Source organism: Eutrigla gurnardus (genome assembly GCF_963514095.1).
Source record: "Eutrigla gurnardus genome assembly, chromosome: 20".
NCBI lineage: Eukaryota > Metazoa > Chordata > Actinopteri > Perciformes > Triglidae > Eutrigla > Eutrigla gurnardus.
The window spans coordinates 23,118,899-23,145,717 of record NC_139931.1 but is presented as its reverse complement, the minus strand read 5'-3'; the positions used below and the strand labels follow the sequence as shown (position 1 = coordinate 23,145,717).

Below are 26,819 nucleotides of genomic sequence, written 5' to 3'. Positions count from 1 at the left end.
CAGTAGAGGGTTAAGTTGTATATGTTTTGTCCACCAGAGGGCAGTGTATCAGTCAACGTCAATAGGCAGGCAACATGTTTTCAGAACCTTTATTTATTTAAGGTCAGACATAAACTGTGTATGCATTCGGTTTCATCAAAATAAAGCTAAATAAGCCAGTCGGCGTTTTTTTTTTGCCTATTTACGGGCAGTATTCGGGGCGGTGCGTCTTAAGAGCTTACGGTTTTCAGGACGGAGCGCGAGTGCGGGCTCGCGGAGCGTAATTGTCGGCTCGCGGAGCCGTGTGCTGCCCGGTGTCGGTGAGAGCTCCAGGCTGCTTTCGGACATTATTTGGGCCGTCAGTGGCGACTGTTCGGCAGTGTTTGTTTGCCTATTTCCGGGCAGTATCACGGGCGGCGCGTCTTAGAGTTTACGGTTCTCCGGACGGAGCGCGAGTGCGGGCTCCTCGGTGGCTGTTGTCGATGTTGACGCGGCCATTGTTCTGCAAAATTGGTGCAAACCAGGGCGCTAATGTCACCTATAGGAGCCCTCTTGCACGCTTGTGCGCATGAATGAACGTCAACCGGACGTAAACGCGCCACTGCTGCATCACGCACGAGGGGTAAACTTCATGGGGAAAAATCGATCTCATGCCCTATGAATCGATATTGCAAAATGTAAATGAAATCGATCCAAAATCGATTGAATCGATTTTTTTACCCAGCCCTAGTCCTGACTGATGCAGACTGCTAACTGGCCTGATGCTGGAAACACCACATTGTAGCTCCACCTGCCCGCTGTGTGACTGCTCAACTACTCCTGCTTTCTGGTCTACGGCGACGTGGTTGGGATGGATCCATCTCGGCGTGGCTGTGCCTGCTGTCATGGACTATTACTGTTGATACTATTGCTTCTGTTAATACCACCACTACTGTTAATGCTACTACTACCATCTACCAACACAAATGCAGTTGGAACCCAAGGGCCTGGGCTGCACGAGATTTCTGCCTAAAAGCCTATTAAAGCAGTTTTTTCTCACCACTGTCGCTGTAACGCTTGCCCCTGGGTGATGTTGGGAATTTGAAATTGTGTTGACTCTTGAAATTTTGAGCGTATTCTAGTCCTGCTCAATGTGTTAAGTGTCCTGAGATGACTTCTGTTGTGATTTGACACTATAAATAAAATTGAATTGAATTGAAGTTAGCTTCATAATTCAAGGTCAAATTTACAGCTAAGTATTAAAGTCATCTTAGTAGCTAACTGCATTGGTAGCATGGTAGTGACCTGTCGGACCTGTTGGACTCTAAATGGACCATAATGTACTAAATGAACATCATGCTGGATTGAAGAAACCTTGAAACTAGAGATTGAGAACATAAACTCATGTTTACAATGTTTACTGAGATAATTCATCAAGAGAGAAGTAGGCTCATTTTCTCATAGACTTCTATACAATCAGAAGGTAGTCTCCCCCTCTTGGCCAGCAGAGAGAATGCAGCTTCAAGGACCTTCAGCTTTGATTTCACTTTTCTGAATGCAACATGGAGGACTGCCTCCGATGTAGATATGAAGGTAGCAAACATAAGGATTATTAGCACCCTTAGTTTCACACGATTACACACAAATGAAAATATACTAAGGATTATTATATTTATGCTAATCGATCCCTGGAAATGCGACACAAGAACCCTTTAACGAATGAAAACCTTTTGTAATATGTAAACCCCCAGGGATGCACACAGGAAAAGCTCCAAAAAGAGAGAGAAGAGTTCCCGGGGGGGGGGGGGGGATCACTTTGATCAGCATTAGGGATGCACGATAATTATCGGACCGATAATTATCGGCCCGATAATAGGAATTATGACGTCAACCCGATAAATCCGATACAATTATTAATACCTCCGATAATCCGAAGATAGGATGTTTGTGTTAAAACAGCGGGTGGATTGGGATGAGGGACGTTAGTTTTTTTCTAGGCGCCTCCCGTTTAGCATGTGATGTGGTTACTGTGGTATCACAGGTTTCGGAGGAGGGAGTTAATCCACAAATCGAGCGCTCCCTTCTCATGCCTGGCTGTGACGTAGAGGCTGCGAGCGAGTGGAGGAGGAAGACTAGTAAACAAACACGCATGGCGTCTGTACTGTGGGACTACTTCAAAGTTTCTGAGGAAACTGAATCGCTTGCCATTTGTAACAAATGCAATGCAGAAGTTCCAAGAGGAGGGAAAAAGGCATCGAGCTTTAATACATCCAACCTTAAAAGTCACCTCGCACATCACCATCGCTATGACGGTGTGTTAAAAGCGTATGAAGACGCCGGCGCCGCTAAAGAAGCAGCGAGCCCGTAGCTTAGCGTTTTGATGCACGGGTGAAGTAGCGGTCCTTGTACCTCGGGTCCAATATAGTTGAGAGATACTACAGTGGCTTTTCCTCGATGTCACCAAAACGCGTTTCCACTGCTTTTAACGGGGTTTCCTTTGATGTTTTCACTCCGTGGTCTGTTGGTAACGTTTGTTTTAGCAGTCGCGTCAGCGCTTGAATGGAGGGGATCACATCCGCAGTAGTGGCTGTTGCTTTGCTGATATTTCTGCCTATTACCGTAGTTTACATTTCTGTGTGGATCAGGACCAACAGTTTAATGTAGCAGCACTTGTGTGTGCATATCCCATGCTGCTCAGGGAAAGTTGTCATTGACTGACTGACTCACTTACATATTTATTTGAAAAAAATAAATATTGTCATTTTATTGAAGAGTCAAAACAGTTCTTGGCTTTCTTTTGTTCATAGTAATAATTATCATGTCACTGTGATACATCCGAGCTTAGTCATTAGTGTTTTTGACCTGAATTTGATCTGAATATACATTCAAAAACGAATAACAATATTATCGGTTATCGGTATCGGTATCGGTCCCGAGGAGCAGAAAGTTATCGATATCGGTATCGGCTTCAAAAAATCAATATCGTGCATCCCTAATCAGCATGGTAGATATATTAAGCAATAAAAACTTGTTAAACTAGAAAAACTTATATTCTTAGACACCTAAGAGGCCTACCAAATCAATAAGAGACATACACAGGTTAAGTAATAAATTGTGTTTAATCATTTTATAAAACTATGTACAAAAAAAAATCTAGGGCTTTCCATTTAACAGTGAACTCCCAGCGGGGAAACATTGCTTGTAGTAACATGTGCCACAACTCCCTCTGCCAGGGTGCACAGACATTTACATTTGTTCATTTATTTTTTGTTATTTTGTGATGTGCTGCAAAGTATCATTGTGTTTTCTTTTTCTTTCTAGCAGCATTTCTTTGCTTAGCTGCATGTCTCTGCCGTGCTTCCTTCTCCTCTTCCTGTGCAGTCCTCTTGCTTTCTTGTGCACTTGCACAGGTTTTCTTGCAGCCATACTCCACCTGGAATTCAAATATTACATGATATTGACATGACTAGGCTATACAAGCATAGTCTTGTCTAAGAACAAGGTAGCAACATAACATCAAGTAACAAAATAAGGCATAATAACAAAAGATGTTATTAATAGTGATCAATGTATGTGGTATTTGTGAACCAAGTACACAGTGTACTGTGTGTATCTGTGTGTGTGTGTGTGTGAGTGAATAACGGAGAAAGCACTATGCGGACGGAGATGAAGGTGACTCGGTCGCCGCCACGGTGTCTAGCTCTCCTCTCCGCTCACCGCGACACAAACGCGCACCTTAACCGGCAAACTTTTATTTTATGCCGGTGAAGACTACACAAATACACACGCCTAACAAATGCACATGGAGGAGAGGAGCATTACCAAAACAGCAGAAACGCGATCAGACTTGCACATTAGTTCCTCTTTACTAGCTAACATTTAATGTTCCCTCAAAATACATCATGACACACGAGGGCTATGCGTTTACAGGCTTATAAGGCTAACGTTCATTGACTAAAAGACGGTTCATAACCAAGCTAAATATGCTCAAAGCATAGCCAGCCAACGAAAAAAGTTAATATTAACATTACCTTTGATGTTTCGACACTCGTACTCCCGAATCCGTCTCCGCTCCGGCGTTCAGCTGCGTCTTCGCGCGACTCGATTGATGCGGTGACTGGCCAATCATAGATCAGCAGCACACTGGTGTGCCTTCGGGACTGGCTGACAGTTTTTGTCCCCCCCCCCCCCCAGTTGGTACTTATTTGGTTTTGCTCAGCGCAGTTCACCCCCCCCCCCCCAAAAAGAAAAACTCTTCGGATCTGGACGAATCACACAAGTGGCCTATTTGGCCATGAAAAAAGCGAGTTTCGCTTTTCGGCGCGCTGTTTGCATCAATGAACCCCATGTCTTCCGCATCGGCTTGACTTTTCAGGAGGCTGCCACTTGGTGTATACATGAAAAATAAGTAATTAAAACTGTGAAATAGCAGTTAATGGGTGCTCCAACATCCGCACACATTGGGAGTTCTGTGCTTTGGGTGACTATTGGAAAGTAAAAATCTCTGAATGAGTCCTGATACTACTGATGATTGGTGTATGGGCTGCGACACTGACCTGAATGGTGACAATGGATCCCTCGTCTTGACTCAGCTTGTACAGTTTCTTCTTCATGTTACTGAGGATGACGGAGCGAGGAGGAATGCTGACACTTAGTGGCTGATTATTGGGGCCGAGAACATCCTCATGCTGCCACTGGAAGGAAGACGCACCAAAGCACATTTTAACATGTCTGGAGAACTCACATAATTTATTCTCTAGTATGGAACTGACCTCAATACAAACTCCTAAGTGAAGCCTTCATGTTGCATTCAGTGTCCATATGAGGTGCTGATATGCAAATATGAACAGATGATTAAGCTTTTGAGTGGTACTCGTGTGCATTAAAGATCCCATATTATACAGATTTTCATCAATTTCACACAGCTGTCAGAGGTCCAACAACAGTATTTGATATGCATGCCCCAAACCCATCCGTGGTCCTGAATTTCAGATGTCTAAAATTTGTATAAATGAGCTCTCCTGAGAAAAGGCTGTTTCTGTGCCTGCACCTTTAAATGCTAATGAGCTCCGTCTGTCATCGCCTACTCTGAGAGAGACGGAGAGGATGCCGCTTACGCTAGCCATAACATGTGCCAATGTTTATGTGGATGTATCATTATGGCTCGCCTATGTGGCTCAGGTGAAGTTGCTGGGTCCTGTATGGTTGGGACAGATCCTTTAACGACGGTCAGTGTCGAGGCAAAGCCAGCTTTGTACTGACCTTTGTTACCGAAGCAGTCCGATGTGAAGTGGTTAGCACACACATACAAGCTAACACGAAGTGTATCCGGCACATTGTCATTAAAAATGAAACGCAAGAGACCAGCCCCGGCCGTCGTGCAAGGCACTCTGTCGGACACGCGCTCTGTCGGACACGCGCCCACGGTTTCTGTCCGACTGGAGGCAGCAGTGAAGACGCACCAGAGCGCTGAGACAGAGGGAGGATCGTCTCCAGCTTCACCTGCACCGGGATTTATTCTCGGAGCACCAGCCGGATTCACCCAGCGAGCCAAGCTTACCGGCTTACTGACTTACCGGAGGGTTGTCTTATTGTGTTGCCAAACACCCCCTCTCGATATCTCTTATCATTGGGGTTGGGCATCGTTTGGATTTTACCGATTCCGATCCCGATTCCGATCCTCTGTTTCGATTCCTGTTCTAAACGATTCTCGATTCCGATTCTTTGAGGTGCAGGTCAACAGGTCCAGTGTTGCCACAGTTACTTTGAAAAAGTAATCCGACTACCGACTACTCCTTTAAAAAGTAACTTAGTTAAGTTACTGACTACTTGATTTAAAAAGTAACTAAGTTAGATTACAAGTTACTTTATTAGTTACATTCAACAGCTGCATCAGATACCAGATTTTGCCAATACTCACTTTATTGATGTGCTTTTTTAACAGTAACATCAACAATGTATCATTGTATGCATTTTAAGTTGCACTTGAAAACTATGTCCTGATAGAAACTACATGATTTTATATAAAAAAATAAAGACAGTCTTTCTTGACTTCACTTAACTTAAATAATTGTTTGCATATTGTAATGGCAGTAACATCATGAATGAACATTTTATGAATATTGAACCAGCATTGGAGCAGCAAGGATTGGTTTTATGAATCAAATGAGCACAGTCCTCAAGTATGAGCGGCGTGATGATGAAGGGAGGGGGCGGGGCCAGCAAGCAGCGAGACATTTCTCCACTAAACACTCAAGAGAGACTCCGCTCGCATTTCAGCACAGACTGAGTTAGCAGGAGCTCCGTGAAATCGAGAACTCGTCTTGTTTATTCACACACTGCGCCTTTTCACCGTCACCGGGCGGGACCTGCTCTTTTAATGTGGTCATGCCATGCTGTGACTCTAAATGTTTTTTCAAGTTTGACGTTGTATTCTTGAAAGTAGACAACACTTCGTTGTTAACACAGAGTGTACAACGAACCTTTATGTTGCCATCTTTTGCTGGGATGAAGTCGAAATAATGTTTGTATTTCCAGCTGGAAAATGCTTATCTCTCCCTTTCCATTGTTTACGTTTTTACGTTCTTCGTTCTATCGTGGAGTCTCCGCACGCCGGGCGGAGTAATACAAACAAACTAGTGCGAGCGGAGTAAAACAAACAAACTAGTGCGGACGTTTAAGAACCGAAAAAAAAGGATCGCAATTCCAACAGCTTCTTAACGGTTCCGGAACCGGAGGTTAGGAACCGGTTCCTATTTGGAATCTACTTATCATCAGGAGAGTTTGGCCTATGCAAATGACTCCCTTCGTTACGTAACAACAGGAGCTCAATCTGAACAGCTTGTAGGAGTGCCGTTGTACCAGGAGCTGCAGAGAACATGCAGGAGTCGCTTGTTTTCCTCATCCTGGGAGTTGACAGGCTCAGGGAGGACCAATTTATAGGTGTAGAGACCAGAGAAAACCTGTTTTTCATAATATGGGACCTTTAAGGGTGGGATTGTGTTGTGGGTACCATTTTGTATGTACCTGAAACATGGCGATGTGCAGCTGGCACCTCTGCAGGCTGGCTTTGGCGGCCTCCAGGTTGGCATCCATCCTCCTCAGCAGGTCCACCTTCTTCCAGGCCGTGTCGTAGGAAGACGCCAGAACCGTGGCTCTGTTCAGCAGCAGCTGGGAGACCCGGCCTGACGACAGGCCCTGGTCCACTGCCTTCTTACAGAGCTCATCCAGAGACACCTTCAGCAGCGGGACAGACGTAGTTCAGAGTCAAGGTATTGACACATACAATATAATATCCTGGGTGAAACTAGTAGCCAGTTAGGATCCCTGGCAAGGGGAGACATGCATATAAAAGCAGGAGGTTTTGGTGCACCTATTAAAAGTGTAAATGTCTTTATTTGAAGGAACAACCTTCATTCAGGCACAAGGTGAAAATAAACTTATAAAAACATAAAATATAATGCTGTAAGGCATTGTGTTGTTTTCAAATATTCATTCGCCAGATCAACCTGTCTCATGAAGTGTTACTAAAATGAGTCTGACTGAAAGCTTTTCAAATGTGCATACACTTCTTCCATCAATGACACATGAAGTAGTTCTAACTCGTCTATTAACCCTGGACATAAGTGGCTCATGGGTTTGTGGCAGACTAAAATCATGACTACAACGCCAGTCAAAAAGGATGTTTTTTTGACCAGTGGGTCTTAAGTTCATTTATGTCTACTGAGATGTTCAGACAGGAGCATAATGATCCACCCCGGACACAGCAGGAGGATATGATGAACTCAAATGTTATCAGTCATTTAAGGGTAGTACCTTGCTCTCTGCACCAAAGTCTTTGGCTTCCACCTGGGCGACGACATCAAGGCCCAGGGCAGACAGGGTGCTGCACAGGGCCAAACCCAGGGCTTGGCTGGGAAGACCCATCAGCATCTGCCGGACAAACTCCGCTGTGAAGGCCTTGATGGGGCGGCTCATCTGTTCCTCACTTACCACCGCCATGCTTGAGCCAGACGCACTGGGCCGCCGGTACAGTGGCTTCCCTAGACCGACTGGTCCATTAGTAGGCAACAGGTCCTCGGCTGGGGGACAGGAACCTGCACACGCACACGCGCACACACACACACACACACACACACGGCTGAAAGGCCAACCAGTTCCAACACCGACTGACGGGATGACCCATCCAATCCATGCATGTAGTAAATGACCATATTGTGAACATTGAAAGTGCAAAAAGGTCCACCTTTGTGGACCTATTTGTGCTTTGTATGAGCATGCGTGTGGATATGAGGTGTGTGTTTAAGTTGTGGTGGAAGATGTGAGCATACATCTATACGAGGCATTTGCTGAAGTGTCAGAACATGATGCGTTAGAACTGACTTTAAAATAAAATTGATCTTTTAGTGAATGTCATTTCACATATTCAGTAAGTCAGTCAGTCGGTCAATAATAAATAAAACAATGAAATGAAAATTAATAAATACTACAAAAATAAATCAAAATAATTCAATTATGTAAAATAATTAGTTATTTCCAAAGTGTGTCATACACTACCTCAGTGTTCACAGTACCAGCTGCTATGATCATACACATTAAAAGGTAAGGTTATTAAAAATATATATCAATAAATATGGATATATTATTTATAAGCTATATTAGCCAGTCCAAATGTGGAGAATAAATGTGACTGGAATTCTGGAAAATGAATTGTCTCTGCCTGTAAAGCATGATTAAGATTAATCTACAGTAGAGTGACAGCTTACAGCAGAAGAATGTCTTCCATAGCTTGTATAATGTTCAGCTCAAGTATCATATTCATCAGGTTTATCTTACCAGACAGAGTCTGAGCAAAGGAGGCACACAGCCTGAAGAAGTCCCTGATGGTTTGCAGCCTCTTGAGAAAGAAGACTTCATCCATGAGCGTCCGCTGACTAAGGCTGTCAAAGAAGTGGAGCTGTGTGGCCCGAGACTCCCTCAGGACATCCACCTTCCTCCAGGCCAGCGGCACCTCCAGAGCACTCAGCTGAAGATCACGAGGACACAACGCGACAAGCATCAACAACCCAACATGACGCTGCCTGATGGCTACAGATTGATGTCAAGTAAACTCATTACTTAAGCACCTATATAACTTTTTCTCATTCTCTTATTGTTTTCTGAAAATGATTCCACAAATAACAACCAATCTATTTAGAAAACAGATGATGAACCTGAGATGTCTTGCTGATCTCTCGGCTACGACTAAAAACCTGGCCCTGCAAGACATTTTATTTTTTGCAATGAGTGTGATAGTGGGATGGTCGACTATTAAATTCCTCGAGTGCTGAAAGGTGCTTTGAACACACCAAGCTTCACATTTACCTTTGTGAAAACCCGATGCTGTGTCCATTTTCACCTTTTTCAAAGTCCTATTCCAGCAGCCGTGTCTCCTGCATGGACGCTAGCCTACATCAGCATGGGCCTGCTACTCTACACACATTAATGAGTTCCCTGCTAAAGTGCGCCACATGGGACAATGCATGCATTCAAGGCCCCAGAAACATCTAAACATCCAGCAGACACAGGGAAGAACGTCTTATTATTACATTTACCTTCTCTGTGAGATGTCCAAAGGCAGTCTCCAGTTGGCTAAACATGCCATCAAAGGCTACCAACAACATTTGACCTGCAGACATCTTTGGAGTGTCCCGGCCCGCTCCGTCAATGCTGCGAGGCTGGATCAGCTCAGAGTACTGAGCACGCAGCATCCTGAAAGACATGGGGTTTTACACATTACACATAGCCGGGAAGGTTTTCATTCGTTAAAGGGCTCCTGTGTCGCATTTCCAGGGATCGATTAGCATAAATATAATAATCCTTAGTATATTTTCATTTGTGTGTAATCGTGTGAAATTAAGGGTGCTAATAATCCTTATGTCTGCTGCCTTCATATCTACATAGGAGGCAGTCCTCCATGTTGCATTCTGAAAAGTGAAATCAAAGCTGAAGGTCCTTCAAGCTGCATTCTCTCTGCTGGCCACCAAGGGGCGACTCCTCTCTGGCTGTATAGAAGCCTATGAGAAAATGGTCCTACTTCTCTCTTGACGTATTATCTCAGTAAACATTGTAAACATGAGTTTATGGTCTCAATCTCTAGTTTCAAGTCTTCTTCAATCCAGCATGATGTTTATTTAGTACATTATGGTCCATTTAGATTCCAACAGACCAGCAGGGGATGTTTTAGGGGGCGGGGCTACCTGCTTATTGACAGGTCGCTACCATGCTACCAATGCAGTTAGCTACTAAGATGACAAACACTTAGCTGTAAAGTTGACCTTTAATTATGAAGCTAACTTTGTTAGCAGCTTCACACCAGATTCCAGATGGATCCAGATCCAGTAAGGGTGCTGCTCGGGGTGCCGCACTGCCACTTGTGTTCATCAGTTCCACCCATCGCTCCTCCATAGTCCAAATATGGTCACTACAGTTCACTGGTTGACACAAATCCAAACATTGTCTTCAAAAGTGTAGTCCACACGGGCGCCGGATAGCTCGTGGTAGAGGTGTCGCCCCATGTACCGAGGCTAAGTCCTCACTGCAGCGGCCTCGGGTTGAAGTTCGACCAACGGCCCTTTCTGCATGTCATCCCCCTCTCTCTTCCTCCTTTCACATCAGCTGAAGGCCACTGGTCTGACAAGCAAGTGAAACTGTGGTTACGTGATCCACAGAGTGTAAAACTGTGGTACCCCCAGCCGCCATGTGACTTGGTTGCTCCTGAAGTGTTATTATGAACTCTGAGTGAGGCTAACACGTTATCCCATGGTTGTGCCCTCGGAGGTGTGAGTGGAGGGGGATTCAGTTGGTTGCTGTCTGCAACACTGCCCCTTTAAGCCAATGCTCTATTTGATTTCAATGCACAACCAATGCAAGCAGTTACCTGGTGATGTGGAGGCAGTGGTTATGCCTGTCGTGGTCCAGGCCCGTGGTTGCCTCCAGACTGTCAAGCAAACCTTGCAGGCCAAGCCCATCAGAGCTCTGCTCCACCAGCTGCTCCAGCTCCGCCAACATGGACTCCAGGGTGGGTTCTCCTTTCACCATACAGCGTAGAGCCTCTGGGAAGATAATCTGGCGGAAGTTGGTATTCAGTTCCTGCAGAGACCAAGAAGACGCATAAAAACCTGATGCTTCATCACATGAAGCATAGTATCCATAAATAGAATTCTGCAGCATTTGGGACTTGTGGCAGTGAGTAGAGAACTGGCTCTTAAGAATTAGAAACTCCACACAAGTGGAAGAATCTGAAAAAAGTTTGTAAAGATTAGGCAAGCAAATCCTTTTCCATCCTATTTAAATGCCTTTGGACGGTCAGAGCAGTGCAAATACATGTGTTTTAGGGTTCTAGTCCCAATTTCACTGTTCTGAGGATTCAATTCAGTTTTATTTATCAGGACCTTTCCATTGAGCAAGACAAGCACACGCTCAATTTCAGAGTCCGAACATCACTAGGGGCAAGAATTGCAGTGCCACATAGTAGAGAGAAAACACACTCCTGATTAAAGTCCCAGTCGTCAAGTCCGGCAGATCGAGGGCACTCTGTCAGATTTTGAATGTCGTCGCAATCTTTCTTTTTTTCCTTATTTTCCCACCGGTGTTTTTCTTTTCCTTGGTTGTTTTGGCAAAAGTAACAGTAACAACAGTAGTAGTAATATTTACAATAGTAGTATTTACAGTAGTAGTAATATTTACAGTAGTAGTAATATTAGCAGTAGTAGTAACATACAGTAGTAGTAGAAGTAGTATTAACAGTAGTAGTAATATTGGAAGTAGTAGTATTACTGGAAGTAGTAGTAATATTTATAGTAGTAGTATTAACAGTAGTAATATTCACACTAGTAGTAATATTAACAGTAGTAGTATTGACAGTAGTAGTAGTATTAACAGTAGTAGTAGTAATATTGACAGCGGTGGCAGGGGGCAGCTACCTGCAGGCAGGTGTACACAGCGTTGGCCAAGTACACAGCCTGGGTGCTTGAGGGTGCAGGCAGATCCAGGTCATGGGGCAGCAGTGGGCAGCGTTGGAGCAGTGTGGCCAGGGCACTGACGTTTCCAATCATACTGCAGAGCTCCTCCAGGAACCACGCCCCGTCACGGGATACCAGGTCCACCAGCTGCTCTCCGGCACTGGCAGCCGCTCCTTCCATCACCAGGTTACGCCTGAAAAAAAAACCGGACCACAGTGAATTCCTGCTGGTCACCAGCAACTCACATATTTCAGGTCCACTTTCATTTCTAAAAAAAAAAAAAGAAAAAAAAAAAGTGGATTTCGATGTACTTTTGCTATTTGAAGGTTTCAGGTCAGTTTTGAGAGCAGAAACAGTGAAGTAAAGAAGTAAAGACATGTGAGTTTTAACCTGCAGAGTGTGCAGAGGGCCGAGGTGATGATCCCAGCCAGGCTGAGGGAACCAGACTCTCCATTCTCCCGGAGGAACACTGTGATGCAGTGTTCAATCTCCTGAAGCTGCTCCTCACATGCTGCAGCCGTTGTGCCCTCAGCCTTCATTCGCTCAGCCTGGTGTATCACACACTCGTTGGTTTCGGCCACTTGGTGCTGCAACGTCAACTCCACACTGGACAGGAACTGGCAGGAAGCAGCAGGAGGCTGGGGGGCAAACAGCAGCTCATATCTAATAGAAGAGGGAGGAATGAAATCCAGTATCTGTTCATGTTGAGAACTGTTCCAAGTCATTCGAACAGTTTTACAATGATATAACACCACATACATGCTGCATCATATTTCACTTTGTATTTGGAGCCATGGCAGAAAGAGCTAATAAACCTGAGGGGAAGCTGATAATGCCAAGCTGCAAAGAAAAGTAAATGAGCCTTGCCGGGTTTTAAAAGAGGGAGATCACATTCATGGTTCCACCATAAATGAAGGACCTGAAATACATTCTAGCACTAAATGTAATACTAATAGAAGGGATGGGTTTTACTGGCCCCACTGGTATAGGCTGTAGTACAAGGATGAGAAAAGAAAGCCAGCTGCAGGTCCTTACTGTCTGTAGATGTGCTGGCAGTGCTCCACCGCCATGTCTCTCAGCAGCTCCTCCAACCAGGCCTTCCACTGGTGGGCCCGGTGGACCAGCAGGGTGGCCCGCGGGTACAGCAACGCTACTGTAGCGTAGCTGTGCAGCTGCTCCAGGCAGCCGCGGAGGGCCCCACGGCGCTGCTGCAGCAGAGAGCTCACCTCCGCCTCCAGGCTCTCACACTGGCTGATCAGGTGGGCCTGGCCTGCATTCTGCAGGAAGGCTGTGGCTGGAACATAACTGGGAGGACCTGGAGGAGTTGGACAACCAAGAGCATGATGAAGAATGGTTCATGTGGCATTTTCACCTCAATCATTTATAGACAGGAAATAAGGCCTGTAAAATTAAAATATAAAATGTTAAAAATAAAGATTGGGGGACACTAGCTGTGTCCCCATTCAGCAGCTGCATCATACGGAGCCTGCGAGAGTAACGGCAGTTACGACCAGGCTGTCCCATTTCAAAGACTCCTGTAAATGCAGCCTTCTTTTCCAAGATTCAGATGATCCGACTGATGGATTTTGCTGAATTGGGAGACAGCTAGTGTTTTGCATAAAACCCAGTTTACTTTGATCCATCCATCATTTGCAGTGGGACTAACCGAGGTCTATGGGGCTACTGATGTCCTGCAGCAGGCTGGCCAGCTGAGTGGCCTCCAGGTTGGAGAACGCTGCCTGGTACTGAGAGATCCACTGGTCCAGGTCAGCCAGTTTGCTCTGAATGGCGTCCTGTACAGTCCGCTGCCGAGACTGCAGCTGGGTGTGTTCAGAGTACCTGTGATGAGGAGGGCTGGATCAATAAGCTTTCAGAATGGAGGTGCTACAGTATCTATATGACCCACAGAGAAAAAACAGTATCAAAAACTTTATTACACCAAAAACTTTTCCAACTACGCTAAAAATTGATTCCAACATGGATTTGTAAGCAATGCAGACCTTTGATCCAAGGTGAGGATCAGATGGTCTGGATGGTTCTCAGCCCCATCCAGGAAGGACATTTCCTCTTGAAGTTTGGCTTGTATTTTCTCCCCCTGGCAGAGCAGCTCCTGCAGGACCAAGTACTCCTCCACAGTCTCCTCCACTTGTGGCAGCACAGCCAGCATCTCATCACGGTTCTTAAACCAGTTCACCTGCACATAGTCCACCAATCACAAAACCTCACATGCTTTGCTTCTGGATCATTCCCTTCTGTCCTTTCTGACATCCTGGGTTAGGGCCAATCATTTAGACAAGTAGAGAAAATATGTACCAACTTTAAAGTTACCAAAAGGACAGGTGGTGTTGGAGGTGTGGAGGATTTCCCATGACTACTACCACCTTGTGTCAGAAATATCAGCAGTTGCCAGAGGTCCTTGAGGAAAGGTTTAATTTTATTGCAACAGTTCTCCTATGACCCCAGGCCCTCCCAACCACCACCTGGTCTGTGGCCGGTCCCAACTGGATCAGTGGCGGAGCAGCAACTTGAAGCTCTGCTCCTGGCAGAGGAAAAGCTGCTGCTGGTGCTGCCGAGCTCTCTACCTTCTGCTGAAGCTCCGACAGAAAAGCTAGATCTAGCTGTGTCGGAGCTGGTGGACCTGCATGTCTAAATCACTTCACCTGATGTCGCAAGGCATCGGATGTGAAAAAGGGCAGTGTTTCCCACACACTGACGAGACTATAGCACACCGGCATAGTCTAATTTAGGCCGCCATAGTCTCAATGTTTGCCCAAAATTATTTTATCAAGGCAAATGGACATAATTAGCGGCTCTAATGCTAGGCCTAAACAGGAGGGCAGCAGAGCTTATTATAAGGGGAAATATTCGTGGCTGGTTTGGCTCATCAACGTTCTGTTTCCCCCGTCGCCATGGCAAGGCGTCCCCCGCGCCTCCCCCCCCTCAGCTGCGAGAGTTTGACAGTGCGTGCGCGTATAGCCCCGTTCACATATATCGCTACTCGCCCCTCGCTTTCTCGCTGAATTCTACTCGCTGGCCAAAAAAAATTCACTGCCGCCGGCGGCTAGTTCAAGCGGCAACTCTCTGTGGAACTCACTGTTGACGTCAACTGTCAATCATCTCTATTCTACATTCCGATTGGTACTCGCTTGGTACTCGCTTCACTCGCATCGCAGAAAGTTAAAATGATTTCATCTCCGTACCTGCCCACATCACATTGCCTGTCCTGGCCACATTCCGCTAGAACACATTCACATTCCATTGAAGTTGTCGCTCAGAGATGGGCGAGTGGCAACGTATGTAAACGAGGCTTTAGTCAAAACCAAAACACCAAGGAAGGCTGAGGAATAGTCACCCACTTATATTAATAATAATAATAATAATAATAAAAGTAATTATTACACTAATAGTATCAAGGCTCAGCACTGTGTTTTAGTAATTTTTGTTATCTTTTCTTGAATGCTTAAACTCCTCAACCCCATTTAGTATGTCAACATTTGTAGCAGTTTGTAAGAAATTCGTCAGTAATTGATATGATATATCATATTTTGGTTCTCAAAATTCACCAAATTGATGCATTAAAAGGAAATCTATTAATTTTTTTTTTTTTTTTTTTAAATACTCTCCAAAAATCCTGTGGGAAACACTGAAGAGCATTATAGAGAAATGGACAATCTTGTTACTCATATGGTTCTGGAGCTCATATCATGTAGGCCAGTAAAAATAGAGATGAACCAGTTAAAAGTTCCTTGTAGTAACTTTAATGAAATTAAATTATGACATATAGGATGTTATATTATGACAAGTATAACAGCAGGATTTATACCATTTAATACCAGACAAAGACAGACCCAGCAGGCTCACCTTGATCTCAGCCACCCTGGAGGAGAAGAGGGAGCGTGTGATGTCTCTCTCCATCTCCCTCTTGCTCTGCTTGTTGTCAGCCTGTTGGCCTCCTCCTCCTCCGTACACGGCACCAGCGAATCCCACCTCCCCCCCAGCAGTCCAGTCCACCAGGGGGTCATAGACGAAGGCCTCCAGCAGAGTTAGGAGGGTCTCTCTGCCCCGACGCATCATCTGGACCACCTACAATCATACACTGACTTCAGCCTGAATTCAGCAGAGCAACACACCCACACACCTCCACCCACCCACACACACACACCCACCCCCACCCACAATGATCATAACCTGTTCACAGGACAGCCTGAAGATGCCCTCCACACCAGTGACTCCCAGAGCAGTCTCGATGTTGTGGGTCATCCTGAACGGGACCTTCTCTGGGACCCGCAGGCTCTTCCCTGGTGGCACACAAGACAATAGTTAGAACACGCTGTTGACTGTTTTAAAGCTGCATACCTTGTGATTGACAGGTCACTACCACAGCGTTGTCCAGTCTGGGAGTTGTCAGTGTTATTGTCTCAAGACTTTGCGGGCCAAACAGGATGTTGGCTGCAAGTTAATTCATGTTTGGGGTTCGGCTCGGAGCTGTGGAAAGGATTGGAGGTGTTCATCAGTGAGACGACTCCTTTGTGTGGTTTTGTTCGTTACAGAGAAAACGTTGCTCACAGAGGTACTAACGAGCAAACATGCAGAGCATGATAGCAGCCGGGGGGACTGTGCGACCGTTACACTGGAGTTCCATCAGCTCCATCTGGATTAGGGCTGGGACGACTCGGCCACATAATCGACTACATAAATACACAGACACGAATAATTTGCATCAATGCCTCGTCCCAAACAACTAGATTAACATGTCGTCCCACACTCCAGTCCAGTGGTGGCGGTAATCGGGCCCGGACTGCCCATCGGGAGCACCGGGAAGTTTCCCACTGGCCGTTTCTCTTAAGTGATATTAACAGGCAATCGTAGACGCGAGTGGCGCTAACAAGCGATCATTAAATCCACACTGACTCCGTTCCGTAAGTGTCTCACAGGATTGGAGCAGTATACCTTAAGTAGCTAGTGCTAACGCTAGTTCATGCTATGCTATTGTTAGCCCCAACTACGGATGCAACGGTTCACAATATAATATTGAACCATCTGGTACACCATGCACGGTTCAATATGCACTTGTGAATTGAGGTATTTTCGGTTTTGCAATAAAATTTCGTGTAATTTCACGTTTCCATGCTTGTATTTATCTCTGAATTGGCTATGTCGGAGCTTTAGAGGAGCACTTGAACGCAGCATGTGTTCACGCCTCCCTGCCGACTAAATATCCAACGTCCTGGAAGCAGGACGGCTGAGCAGGTAACACCGTCAGTTAAAAACAGTTGTCTCTTTCTGATGCCTTCAAACAAGCCAATTCTACCGGTGCTCATATATAGGCTACTGAAGTACAGGCAGTTTTATTTAAAACAGTGACTTTATGTTTAATGGTATATTTATTTAAAACAGTGACTGTTTTAAATATATACACATTTACATTTGAAATCGCTTTACCCCTTTTATCCTATACCAGTCGTCAAGGCTAAGAAGCACTTGCATTTTAAAGTGTTACATTTTACATATTTATTTATTTTATTATATAATACACTTGAATGTGTAAAAAAATTCTTAGCTCATAAGCAAAATAGAATATATAAATAGCAATTTTTTCTCCTTGCGCACAAAATGTGTACCGAAACAGAACCGAGGTACGTATTGAACCGTGGGCTAACTGTATTACTGCAACCCTAGCCCCAACGGTTAATTATTAGCTACAAAGATCACGTTTTAGGAACGTGCATCTCTGGGTTACGAGTATCACCATTATCCAACATTTGAAAGGACTAGCTACAAAAACAGCCGGAACATAAAGAACGTCTGAAACCACTGAATGAGTCTGTGGAGCAGAGGATGGTTATCATGCCCTGGCCTGTGATTGCTCAGTCTGTGTTTGAGCAGTGGGGCTTAGCAAAGGGTAAATTATTATGACATGCTGCACAAATATACAAGCCATATTAATATAATAAACAAGAGACAAAATTGTAGACATTGTCTATAAAGTGACTCAACACAAACTGACCTTTTTCAAAGCATACGTTGTAGTCAATGTGCACCACCTCTCCGGTGGTCATGTCAATCAACACGTTGTCAAGGTGACGGTCACCGAGTCCGATGATGTATCCCACCATTGACATGACGGCAGTGGACCTGGCGTAGGACTGCAGGACCAAAGAAGAGGAATTACAACTAAATAACCCATGGGTTTCAAACAATGAGACATTGGTAAGATGGATCACCTGAGTGACCATCCACCACTCGCTGGGCGTGGTGCAGGAACACCATAGCTCCTTGGCCAGCAGGTTGGACGGCGTGGCCTCCATTAACTCCTTCAGCACCTCCTTCATGACGCTGAGAGGCCAGTCTCGTCGAGTCACATCCAGACTGAGTCCCACCGCCTTCAGAGCTGGGCCGATGTGACTATAGTAGAGCTCGCTGGGGCGGGGTACCTGAGGGACTGACTGCTGCTGGAATGAGTCCTGAGCCTGGTCGGGACAAATCAAATCAAAGACATGAAGTGACCTGGTGCTGTTGTTCACCTACCCGTTTACTTACTACTTCACTCCTGTTACCTTCTGAGCCTGCAGCACTGCCTCCCTCTGCTGCCAGCGCTTGTAGAGGCCAAATAGGGGCGTGGCTCCGTCCACCCACTGAATGAGTCCTGATCGGGTACCCAGGGGGGTCACGGAGTAGTGGCGAGCGTGGAAGTGCGGCTGCTCCTGCTGGTTGATCTTGGTGAACATGGTGTTAACAATAGACAGGAACTGCATGATGCGTTCGTCCAAATGTAAATCCTCCAGACCTGAGAGAACAGATTTGAATCATAAAAAAGTACTCATGTCACAATACCCAAACAATCTGATGTCACTGAATGGAGGTGCATTGCAACATGCAGCTAAGCAGTTGATGTGGCCTAAAAATCTAATCTTTTTATTGGGTCAGCTCACATTTGAATGGTTTTCTTAAAAACAAACCATGCCTACAAAATAATAACTTCACTAAGGTTAATTTAAGAAAGAAATAAAAAAAATCCTCTTAAAAAATGATTTTATCTGAAGAAAGACTTGTTGCAACACCTAACTGCTCGTCGGCAAGCAGTCACATAGCAAGTTGGTGCTGGGCGCACCACGGCGAGCTCCTCGGACATACCTTTAAACAGGTATGGGTAGTTGCGTCCGTCTGAGCCCAGGAAGAAGAGCTTTTTGGGCTTCGTCTTGGTGGGCAGGATGGTGATGGTCTTGCCGACGCTCTGGATAGTGACGGCGTCGGACGCAGAAACCTCGCCTGGCAGGGCCATCTCTGTGGTGGTCATCGACACCAGGCGAGGACTTATCTCGTCTAGGTGAAGCAGGTAGCTGGTTCGCTTCTGAGCACGCTGCTGCAGACTCATCATGATCTGAGACCCCCCCTCCCCCCCACAGGGCTTAATTATGACTGTTGTCGATATATTCACACACACACACACACACACACACAATTGACAGCTGCGAGACGCTGCTTGTTTAGTTTGAGGAGATGGTAGGGCTAATAATAATAAAGCAAGATGATTATTATCATTCCCTTATCTGTTACCATTACAAATCCTGAAATGTAGTAATCTCCGAATCCAAGCCCATCCAAGATAAAACAGGCACTTTCGGAATGCGTAAAAGACGCACCGGCCAATGCAGGTCTAACTTACTGTGTGCCTTCTAACAACGGACAGAACAACTCTCTTTTTTGTATAATTATTATTATTATTTATTTCTTCACAAAGACAGGCACCCCATTTTTTTAATTTGGTATAATCATGCGATTTATGAAGGATCATTTATGAAGGATAATTTGTTCAATTCACACAAAAATATCTTGTAATGAGATGGTCAACTGTAGTCTTGTAGTCTACTCCTAGTCGCGTAGCGTGTAGTCTACTACTGTGTATAATAATTGAGATTGCATTCTCTGCACCTCGCATGCGAGAAAAATTAAGACTTGAGGAGAAATTATACAGTAGGAGACGATCATATTTTCAGTCAGCGCCGCCGCTCCCACCACGTGCATCACGCGTCATAATAATTATAATGCCGATATTATTTCACTATAGAAATTTGAGGCACATTTTAGGCATGTATATCACAAAACAGGGTCAGAGCGCACAGACATAATGGTGGCGAGACCCTGGTGCCTGCACGAGCCGCAGTGCCATTCATCATCACCACCATCTTCATCATCCGCGCTCCACAGCTTCACCGGATTCCCCGTCCAACACCAGACCAGCGGGACACCGGGGCTGCGTTTCAATAACAGTTTGAGTCGCCCTCGCTCACTTTCCCTCAGCCCTTGCTATGACGTCACACGGAGGCCACTTGGAGGGCGGAGGGAAAGAGGGCGGAGGGGGAGTGAAAGAGGTAAATGGAACACACCTGCCCTCGTTCACTAACAGCCCAGACAATCATGGATCAACCACACGTTGTTGGAGTAGCGCTATACTGCCTATTCCAAATTACACAAAATATGCAGAGACTCATTTCATTGATACGAAGACGTATTCTGCGCTTGATGGCAATATGTCGGCTTATTTACTTACACTTGTAAACGGTGGGCTCTGCCATAACTCTGCAACAGACAGTCAAATTGCACAATTCAGTGTTTCCCGCAGGATTTCTTTCAGCAGCGGTGGTGTGGTCCCCGAACCCTCTAGGGGGGTCCGGGGGCATGCCCCCCCGGCCAAATTTTTTTTGTACCCTTTACATTGGAATGCATGAATCTGGTGCACTTTGAGAGGAGAATATGCACTTAAATCCTATTCAAACAGTCCTGTGTATTACTGTAGATGGGATTATTGGTGTTGTAACTTTGCCTTTTGTGTCTTCATTTACATATTTTTATATTTTTGTATAGTAATATTTAACAAAAAATGCCACAACGCAAATATAATTTGCACAATTTATTTACAGATTTTTGCCTAATGCTTAAACACTAAACATGGTTGCTATGCCCAAAGCATAACTGTTTTTCACATAAGACACTTTGTTCAAAAATGAAATCTCCTGCAACAATGGGCAAAACACATCTTTTTAAATTATAAACCTAACTAAGTTCCCGAAAATACCTAGGCTATAAATTCCTGACTGGATATAAGCTCCTGTAAAGGCTATGAGTGATCCCAAAAAGAGCGACAACACGCACACACACACACATAGGCCTACACACACACACACACAATACTAGAGGAAAAACGGCACGGAGGTTGCGGTTTATAGATACAATAAAATGATTGGGCTCAGAGGGTTTTTAACACTGGTGGTCATGTAGCGACACATTTTAGCAACTTACTTTCTCTCTCTCTCTCTCTCTCTGTCTGTCTCTCTCTCTCTCTCTGTCTGTCTGTCTCACTCTTTCCTTCTTTCTTTGATCTTCCGCTTCACTCGCTACTGCTAGAATCAATGTAACTTTGCAACCGTGTAGGGTAGCCTACTGCCAACAACTGCCACACTCGCTGTGTATTTTTCTTCTTTGATGTTGGTTACGTGACGATGTGCCGCGTGCTGCGCAATTGACGTTACGCGCTGTACATTTTCTAAAAGGAGCTACGTAAATTTTTTTTTATTTATTTATTTTTTTTTTTTTAAAGGATTTTTATTGCAGCGGCGGAGAAAATTCAGCAGCGGCGGCGCGCCGCTGCTGTGTGAACGTGGGGGAAACACTGCAATTTAAGAAAATGAATTAAATTTAATTCATTTTCTACTTTCTTCTTCTTCCTTGGTGGTGAATAGACAGCAGACACTGGTGTTTGAGGTTCATTATCGCCACCGCATGGACATATTTTTCGTGCACCACTGCAATGCATTGTGGGTGATATACAGCTCTGAAGTGGCCATCGTTGTTCACTCGATCACTCAGCCCTCCAGGGTCGATCTCACGGAGTTCACTTCAGCTGTTCAGGGAAATGGAACAGCCCTTAAGATGGCGGCGGGGATTCCCCCGAGGGCAAGTGCTTAGGGCAAGTGAGCGAGGGCGACTCAAACTGTTATTGAAACGCAGCCCGGGGCCCACGCGCTCTGCTCAGACCAGCTGCAGCCCGAAATCCCGCTCCGGCTCGCGGCAAATTTGCGCGTTTCTCCACAGACACCAGGCTGCCGAGGCGTGAGGCCAGGCACGAGCCGCACGCAGAACAAGATCCCCAAAAAGTGCCGTTTTTGGGGGGGCATCATAGGGGCATCATTAGGGCACCAAAATGGCTAGCAGCGGTACTGATTGAGACAACAAACACACTCCACAGCCCACAAAGTGCAGAAGCAAGCAGCTGCTTCTCTTAACTTCTTGCACCAGCTACCAAAAGGCTTACCGTCTATCAAGCTCTTCTATCCATGTCCAGCGCCATTTATTCTTTAATCCTTTATCAGTTAAAAGGGTATCTTCCCCAGGATTCATGAACTTACTCTCGAGGCTCTTGTCGAGCATCTATGCAGAACTCGGTTGAAGCACATCTTTCCAAGACCCGCTCCATTCTACTTCTGATTGGCTAATAATGTTCGTTTTTTCTTCAAATATAAGATTATTATTTCATTATAACTAATTATAAGATTATACAGCCAAATGACGTACACCGGAAATCCAGCACGGTGAGAGAGCGACAAAGCAAGACAGTCACACAGACACACACCTGTTTGAAGGGCAGCCAGCTGCTGGCCGGGTTGGCTGGGTTGTTGGGGTTTCTCAGGCGCTCCAGGGCTGCAGTGATGGCGTCGCCGTAGGTCTGCTGGAACCAGGTCTCATGTGGCGTCTCTGCTGCAGCAGCTGTGATGCTGCAGACGTGATCCAGGGCAAAGACCACAGGCCGCATCAGAGCAGAGTGCTTCTCACGCATGATGGCAATCTTCTCATCCCTGCAGCATAACAAAGACTGTAATTAGATGGTGGTCCAAGTAGCACAATGCAGTTTGAGGCTGCAGGCCAGCTGATCCAGGACCACTGAAGAGCCAAGAACATCACTGAATACACCTTAAGAACAGGAGGTTTCACAAAGGTGAAAGAAGCCTCGAGTTTAGGTGACACCATCTTGGTATTTTGATTTTAATGTAGGGGGGGAAACGGGTTGATCTGATGAACACAAGCAGCAGAGCGGCACCCCGAGCAGCAACATCACTGGATCTGGATGCATCAGTCAAGTCATCTTAGTAGCTAACTGCATTGATAGTGTGCTAGCGACCTGTCAATCAGCAGGTAGCCCTGCCCCCAAAGCATCCCCTACTTTCTGGTCTGTTGGACTCTAAATGGACCATAATGTACTAAATGAACATCATGCTGAATTGAAGAAGACTTGAAACTAGAGATTGAGACCATAAACCCATGTTTACAATGTTTACTGAGATAATACATCGAGAGAAGTAGGACCATTTTCTCATAGACTTCTATACAGCCAGAGAGGAGTCACCCCCTGGTGGCCAGCAGAGAGAATGACAGTTTAAGGACTTTCAGCATTGGCTTCACTTCTCAGAGGTGGAGGTTGCCGTCTGAGCAGCTACTGAAGGAACTCAGGTCTTCAGGTAGAAGAGTAGGTCAGCCTCACCTGCGCAGTGTGTTGTTGTTCTGGACCCTCTTGACCTCGTCCTCCAGCTGTTGGATCCTTCTTAGGACATGCATGTGTTGTTGTTGTAAGACGCCCAGCCACAGTTCATCCCACAGCAAAGTCACGCGGCGTAGTTCACCCACCAGGTGCTGAACCTGATCACCACACAAGCCCAGTTAGCAACAACAACGTTTATTTAAACCTTAATCCCCTGACTTTCCCTGTCTGGAAAAAGACTTGAAAGTTCCCTGATATTACAGAAATTCACTGACCCATGGAAAACCTTGTGATGTCTGCGTTGCCATTCAACATTTACAGCTTCACAATTTCTGATGAACATTTGATTACTAGGGCCCGATGAAATCTGTTTTAAATCTTTCCAGATTCTGTTTTATTTCCCCCCCCAATTTCCGTGTTTTCCGTTTTAAATTTTTGTAAATGCTGTTTTTTACAATCTTAAAGCACCTTTTCAATCAAATGGCGCCTAATCATGTGGTTGATGAATAAAAATGAAGAAATTTACTGAAGAAACATTCTAGTAGTTCTAATTCTAATTCCTTGTCATTCAGAGACCATACAAATGTGCATAAATATGTGCAATCATTTATGGAGGGTAGGGATGTCCCGATCCGATATTTGGATCGGATCAGCCGCCAATATTAGCCAAAAATGCATATCGATATTGGATCGGCCTGCACGGGAAAATCCTAATCCGGACTCCCTGTTTTCCAGCGCACCGATGTAGGTAATCCATTCCAGTTTTTTCCCAGTTTTTCCCCAAAATCCGGTCCGCGTTTTCCAGCACACCTAGCGCACACCCAGCGACCTGTCCAGCATCCACTAAACAACAACAAGACGGACTTGTCTGTGCATGTCCAGTGTTTCCCCTACCATTGTACAGGCCATAAAATCAATATGCCAAAAATAAGCCACCTATCAATTCATTCATAAATCAATAATCATTTACATTAGGAGCGCCTCCGCGCAGCACTTGCTCCGCAAGACGCGCAGCCACAACAATCCTCGCCGCGCGCTCCCGCTACGTTCTTCTTCGTGTACTTTACGCGTTTAATGTTGTTCTGATGCCGTTCCGCCTCGTTAAACCACCACGATGTCGCTTTATACTTTAAAAACACGGAGTTGACACTGTATTTTGATAAGCTGTTGCACTCTTCAGACTCGTGGTGTGAGCGGAACCGGACCGGCGTCCGCACTGCCTGCTCGCACAGATCCGCTCGTGCGCACATGCGCAGGTCGAGTGTCGTCGATAAATATATGCACTCCTTCAAAACAACTTCAAGCCATATTGTGTGTGTAGTATTAGGACGTGATGACGAGTGTACGGGCTAAAGGCTGGATTATGCTTCCGCGTAGTGATCGCGCAATGGCTATACAACGGCCACGCAGTTGCTTGGAGACCGTGATGGTTCTGCGTTGGTTTACGTGTCGAAATGCAATTCAATGCCACACTGGTAAAGGGCGCTATGTTTTTTGTAAAGACTGACCGGCCGACCGAGACTCTTGACGTATATCGTCGTTAGCCTCGTTATAGCCTATTTGTTTACTTTCCGGCTTTAAACATCCACAATTTTTCAGAACTTGGTGTTTTATTTCTTTGTGCAAAAGCGACAAGGTGCAAACAATAAAACGAGGTGAAAACAATAAAAGTAGCTGCACCAATACACAATCCCACGCGTCTCGTCTGTTTAGGGTTTTTTCAGTGGGTACCACCGGGCCTGAAAAAAAATTGTAGGAGAAACACTGATGTCCCACTAAGAATTTAAAGTTATCGATAAAAATGTCAGCTGTGTGGGATTATTTTACCCTAAAAGATGAAAAAGACGAAGAGGCGGAGTGCAATATTTGCCACAATAAAGTCAAGCGTGGTGGTAAAGCGGTAAGATTGACTATTTATTATTTCGTCTATTTTGTGTTTATTTAACCCTGTTAAGAATAAACAGGTCAGCTTCTCATTACCAACCATTGTGGATTATTCAAACTAACCTAATTAAGTTGGCTAGTTGTTCTTAAGAGTAAAACCCTTTTCAACATGAGTCTGACAACAAAATAAGTAAATATCTTTAATCTGTAATACATGCTTGGATCGGCCGGTACTAAAAGCTACAATATCAGTATCGGATCGGAAGTGCAAAAAGCTGGATCGGGACATCCCTAATGGAGGGGTCACAATATACTCAATATACAAACTAGGCTACTCAAAGAAGTCTTACCCTTATTAGATATGATCAATGTGTCTCTAATAACAGGCTATGTGCCACAGTCCTTAAATGTAGCTGTAATTAACCTCTTCTGAAGAAGCCTACTCTAGATCCAGGGGTTTTAGCAAACTACAGACCGATATCAAATCTTCCTTTTCTCTCTAAGATCCTTGAGAAAGTAGTCGTTAATCAGCTGTGTGACTTTTTAAATAACTACTTGAGGATTTCCAGTCAGGATTTAGAGTACATCATACTACAGAGACAGCTACCGTACAACCGTATTGAGCCCAGGCAGCATTGAGGCTAAAGTCTGCATTGTTTGGCCAGTGTGAGCATTCCGTTCCGTACTTAAGAACGGTACACTTCCTCAGCCCGGCACGCTTAGAAGAGGTGGATTTGAGTACTGTACGATTCATGCACGTGCACATGCATGGGTACGCAATGTGGACATGACGTAGGCTTTAATCGACAGGCCGACCGACTCATTATCGCTCAGTGTTCAATGCGGATCTGAAAATACTGTTGATGACTGTAGGACTAGAGCTGGGTTTCGATTCAAATTTCAAGAATCGATTCGATTCCGATTTTTAAGTTTCAGAATAGATTTTTTCCGATTTTCTCAGATTCCATCTGATTCGATCCGATTTTGATCTGATTTCCGATTCGATCCGGGGGTTAATGTTATTAAAAATGAAAAATGTATTTGAACCGTTTCGGCTAACGTCACCATCACTGTCCGACGCCATGATTGTTTTCGAGTTATTTTTAGACCGAGCTCGCCTGCGTGAATTTAGTGAGCGCGCCTGCGTGAATTTAGTGATGCGGCGGAGGTAAAAGTTCACTGAGGGAAATGTAGAAAATAATTTTAATTAAAAAAATCGATCATATGTGACTGTCTGTTTATGTCTTGTGTTCTCAAGTATGTCTTGTATCACTCGGTGGTTTATTGTATTGTCTCACATTAAAAGGAAAAAAAAGAAAAGAAAAAAAAAATCGATCTTTGGACGTACGAATCGATAATCGGTCATTAATATGCGAATCGATTAAAAATCGGAAAATCGATTTTTTCAACACAGCTCTATGTAGGACACAGATGGATTCTGG

The 26,819-nt window shown here is 45.0% G+C and overlaps 1 protein-coding gene across 2 annotated transcripts in view; it reads right to left on the bottom strand.

Annotated features, from left to right (window-relative positions):
• smg1 (SMG1 nonsense mediated mRNA decay associated PI3K related kinase) overlaps positions 1-26,819 on the bottom strand; it is a 117,600-nt gene that overhangs the window by 22,571 nt on the left and 68,210 nt on the right. For both annotated transcript variants that reach the window (XM_084036205.1, XM_084036206.1), the window contains exons 38-56: positions 23,497-23,651; positions 22,591-22,813; positions 19,095-19,341; positions 18,518-18,747; positions 18,185-18,430; positions 17,968-18,106; positions 16,149-16,258; positions 15,822-16,043; positions 13,961-14,154; positions 13,627-13,799; positions 12,996-13,275; positions 12,351-12,623; positions 11,922-12,153; positions 10,877-11,088; positions 9,552-9,708; positions 8,794-8,983; positions 7,774-8,054; positions 6,985-7,194; positions 4,515-4,652 (exon numbers count right to left, since the gene is read on the bottom strand). In XM_084036205.1, the coding sequence (XP_083892331.1) occupies positions 4,515-4,652; positions 6,985-7,194; positions 7,774-8,054; positions 8,794-8,983; positions 9,552-9,708; positions 10,877-11,088; positions 11,922-12,153; positions 12,351-12,623; positions 12,996-13,275; positions 13,627-13,799; positions 13,961-14,154; positions 15,822-16,043; positions 16,149-16,258; positions 17,968-18,106; positions 18,185-18,430; positions 18,518-18,747; positions 19,095-19,341; positions 22,591-22,813; positions 23,497-23,651 (3,912 nt within the window). The remainder of the gene's footprint in view (positions 1-4,514; positions 4,653-6,984; positions 7,195-7,773; positions 8,055-8,793; positions 8,984-9,551; positions 9,709-10,876; positions 11,089-11,921; positions 12,154-12,350; positions 12,624-12,995; positions 13,276-13,626; positions 13,800-13,960; positions 14,155-15,821; positions 16,044-16,148; positions 16,259-17,967; positions 18,107-18,184; positions 18,431-18,517; positions 18,748-19,094; positions 19,342-22,590; positions 22,814-23,496; positions 23,652-26,819) is intronic.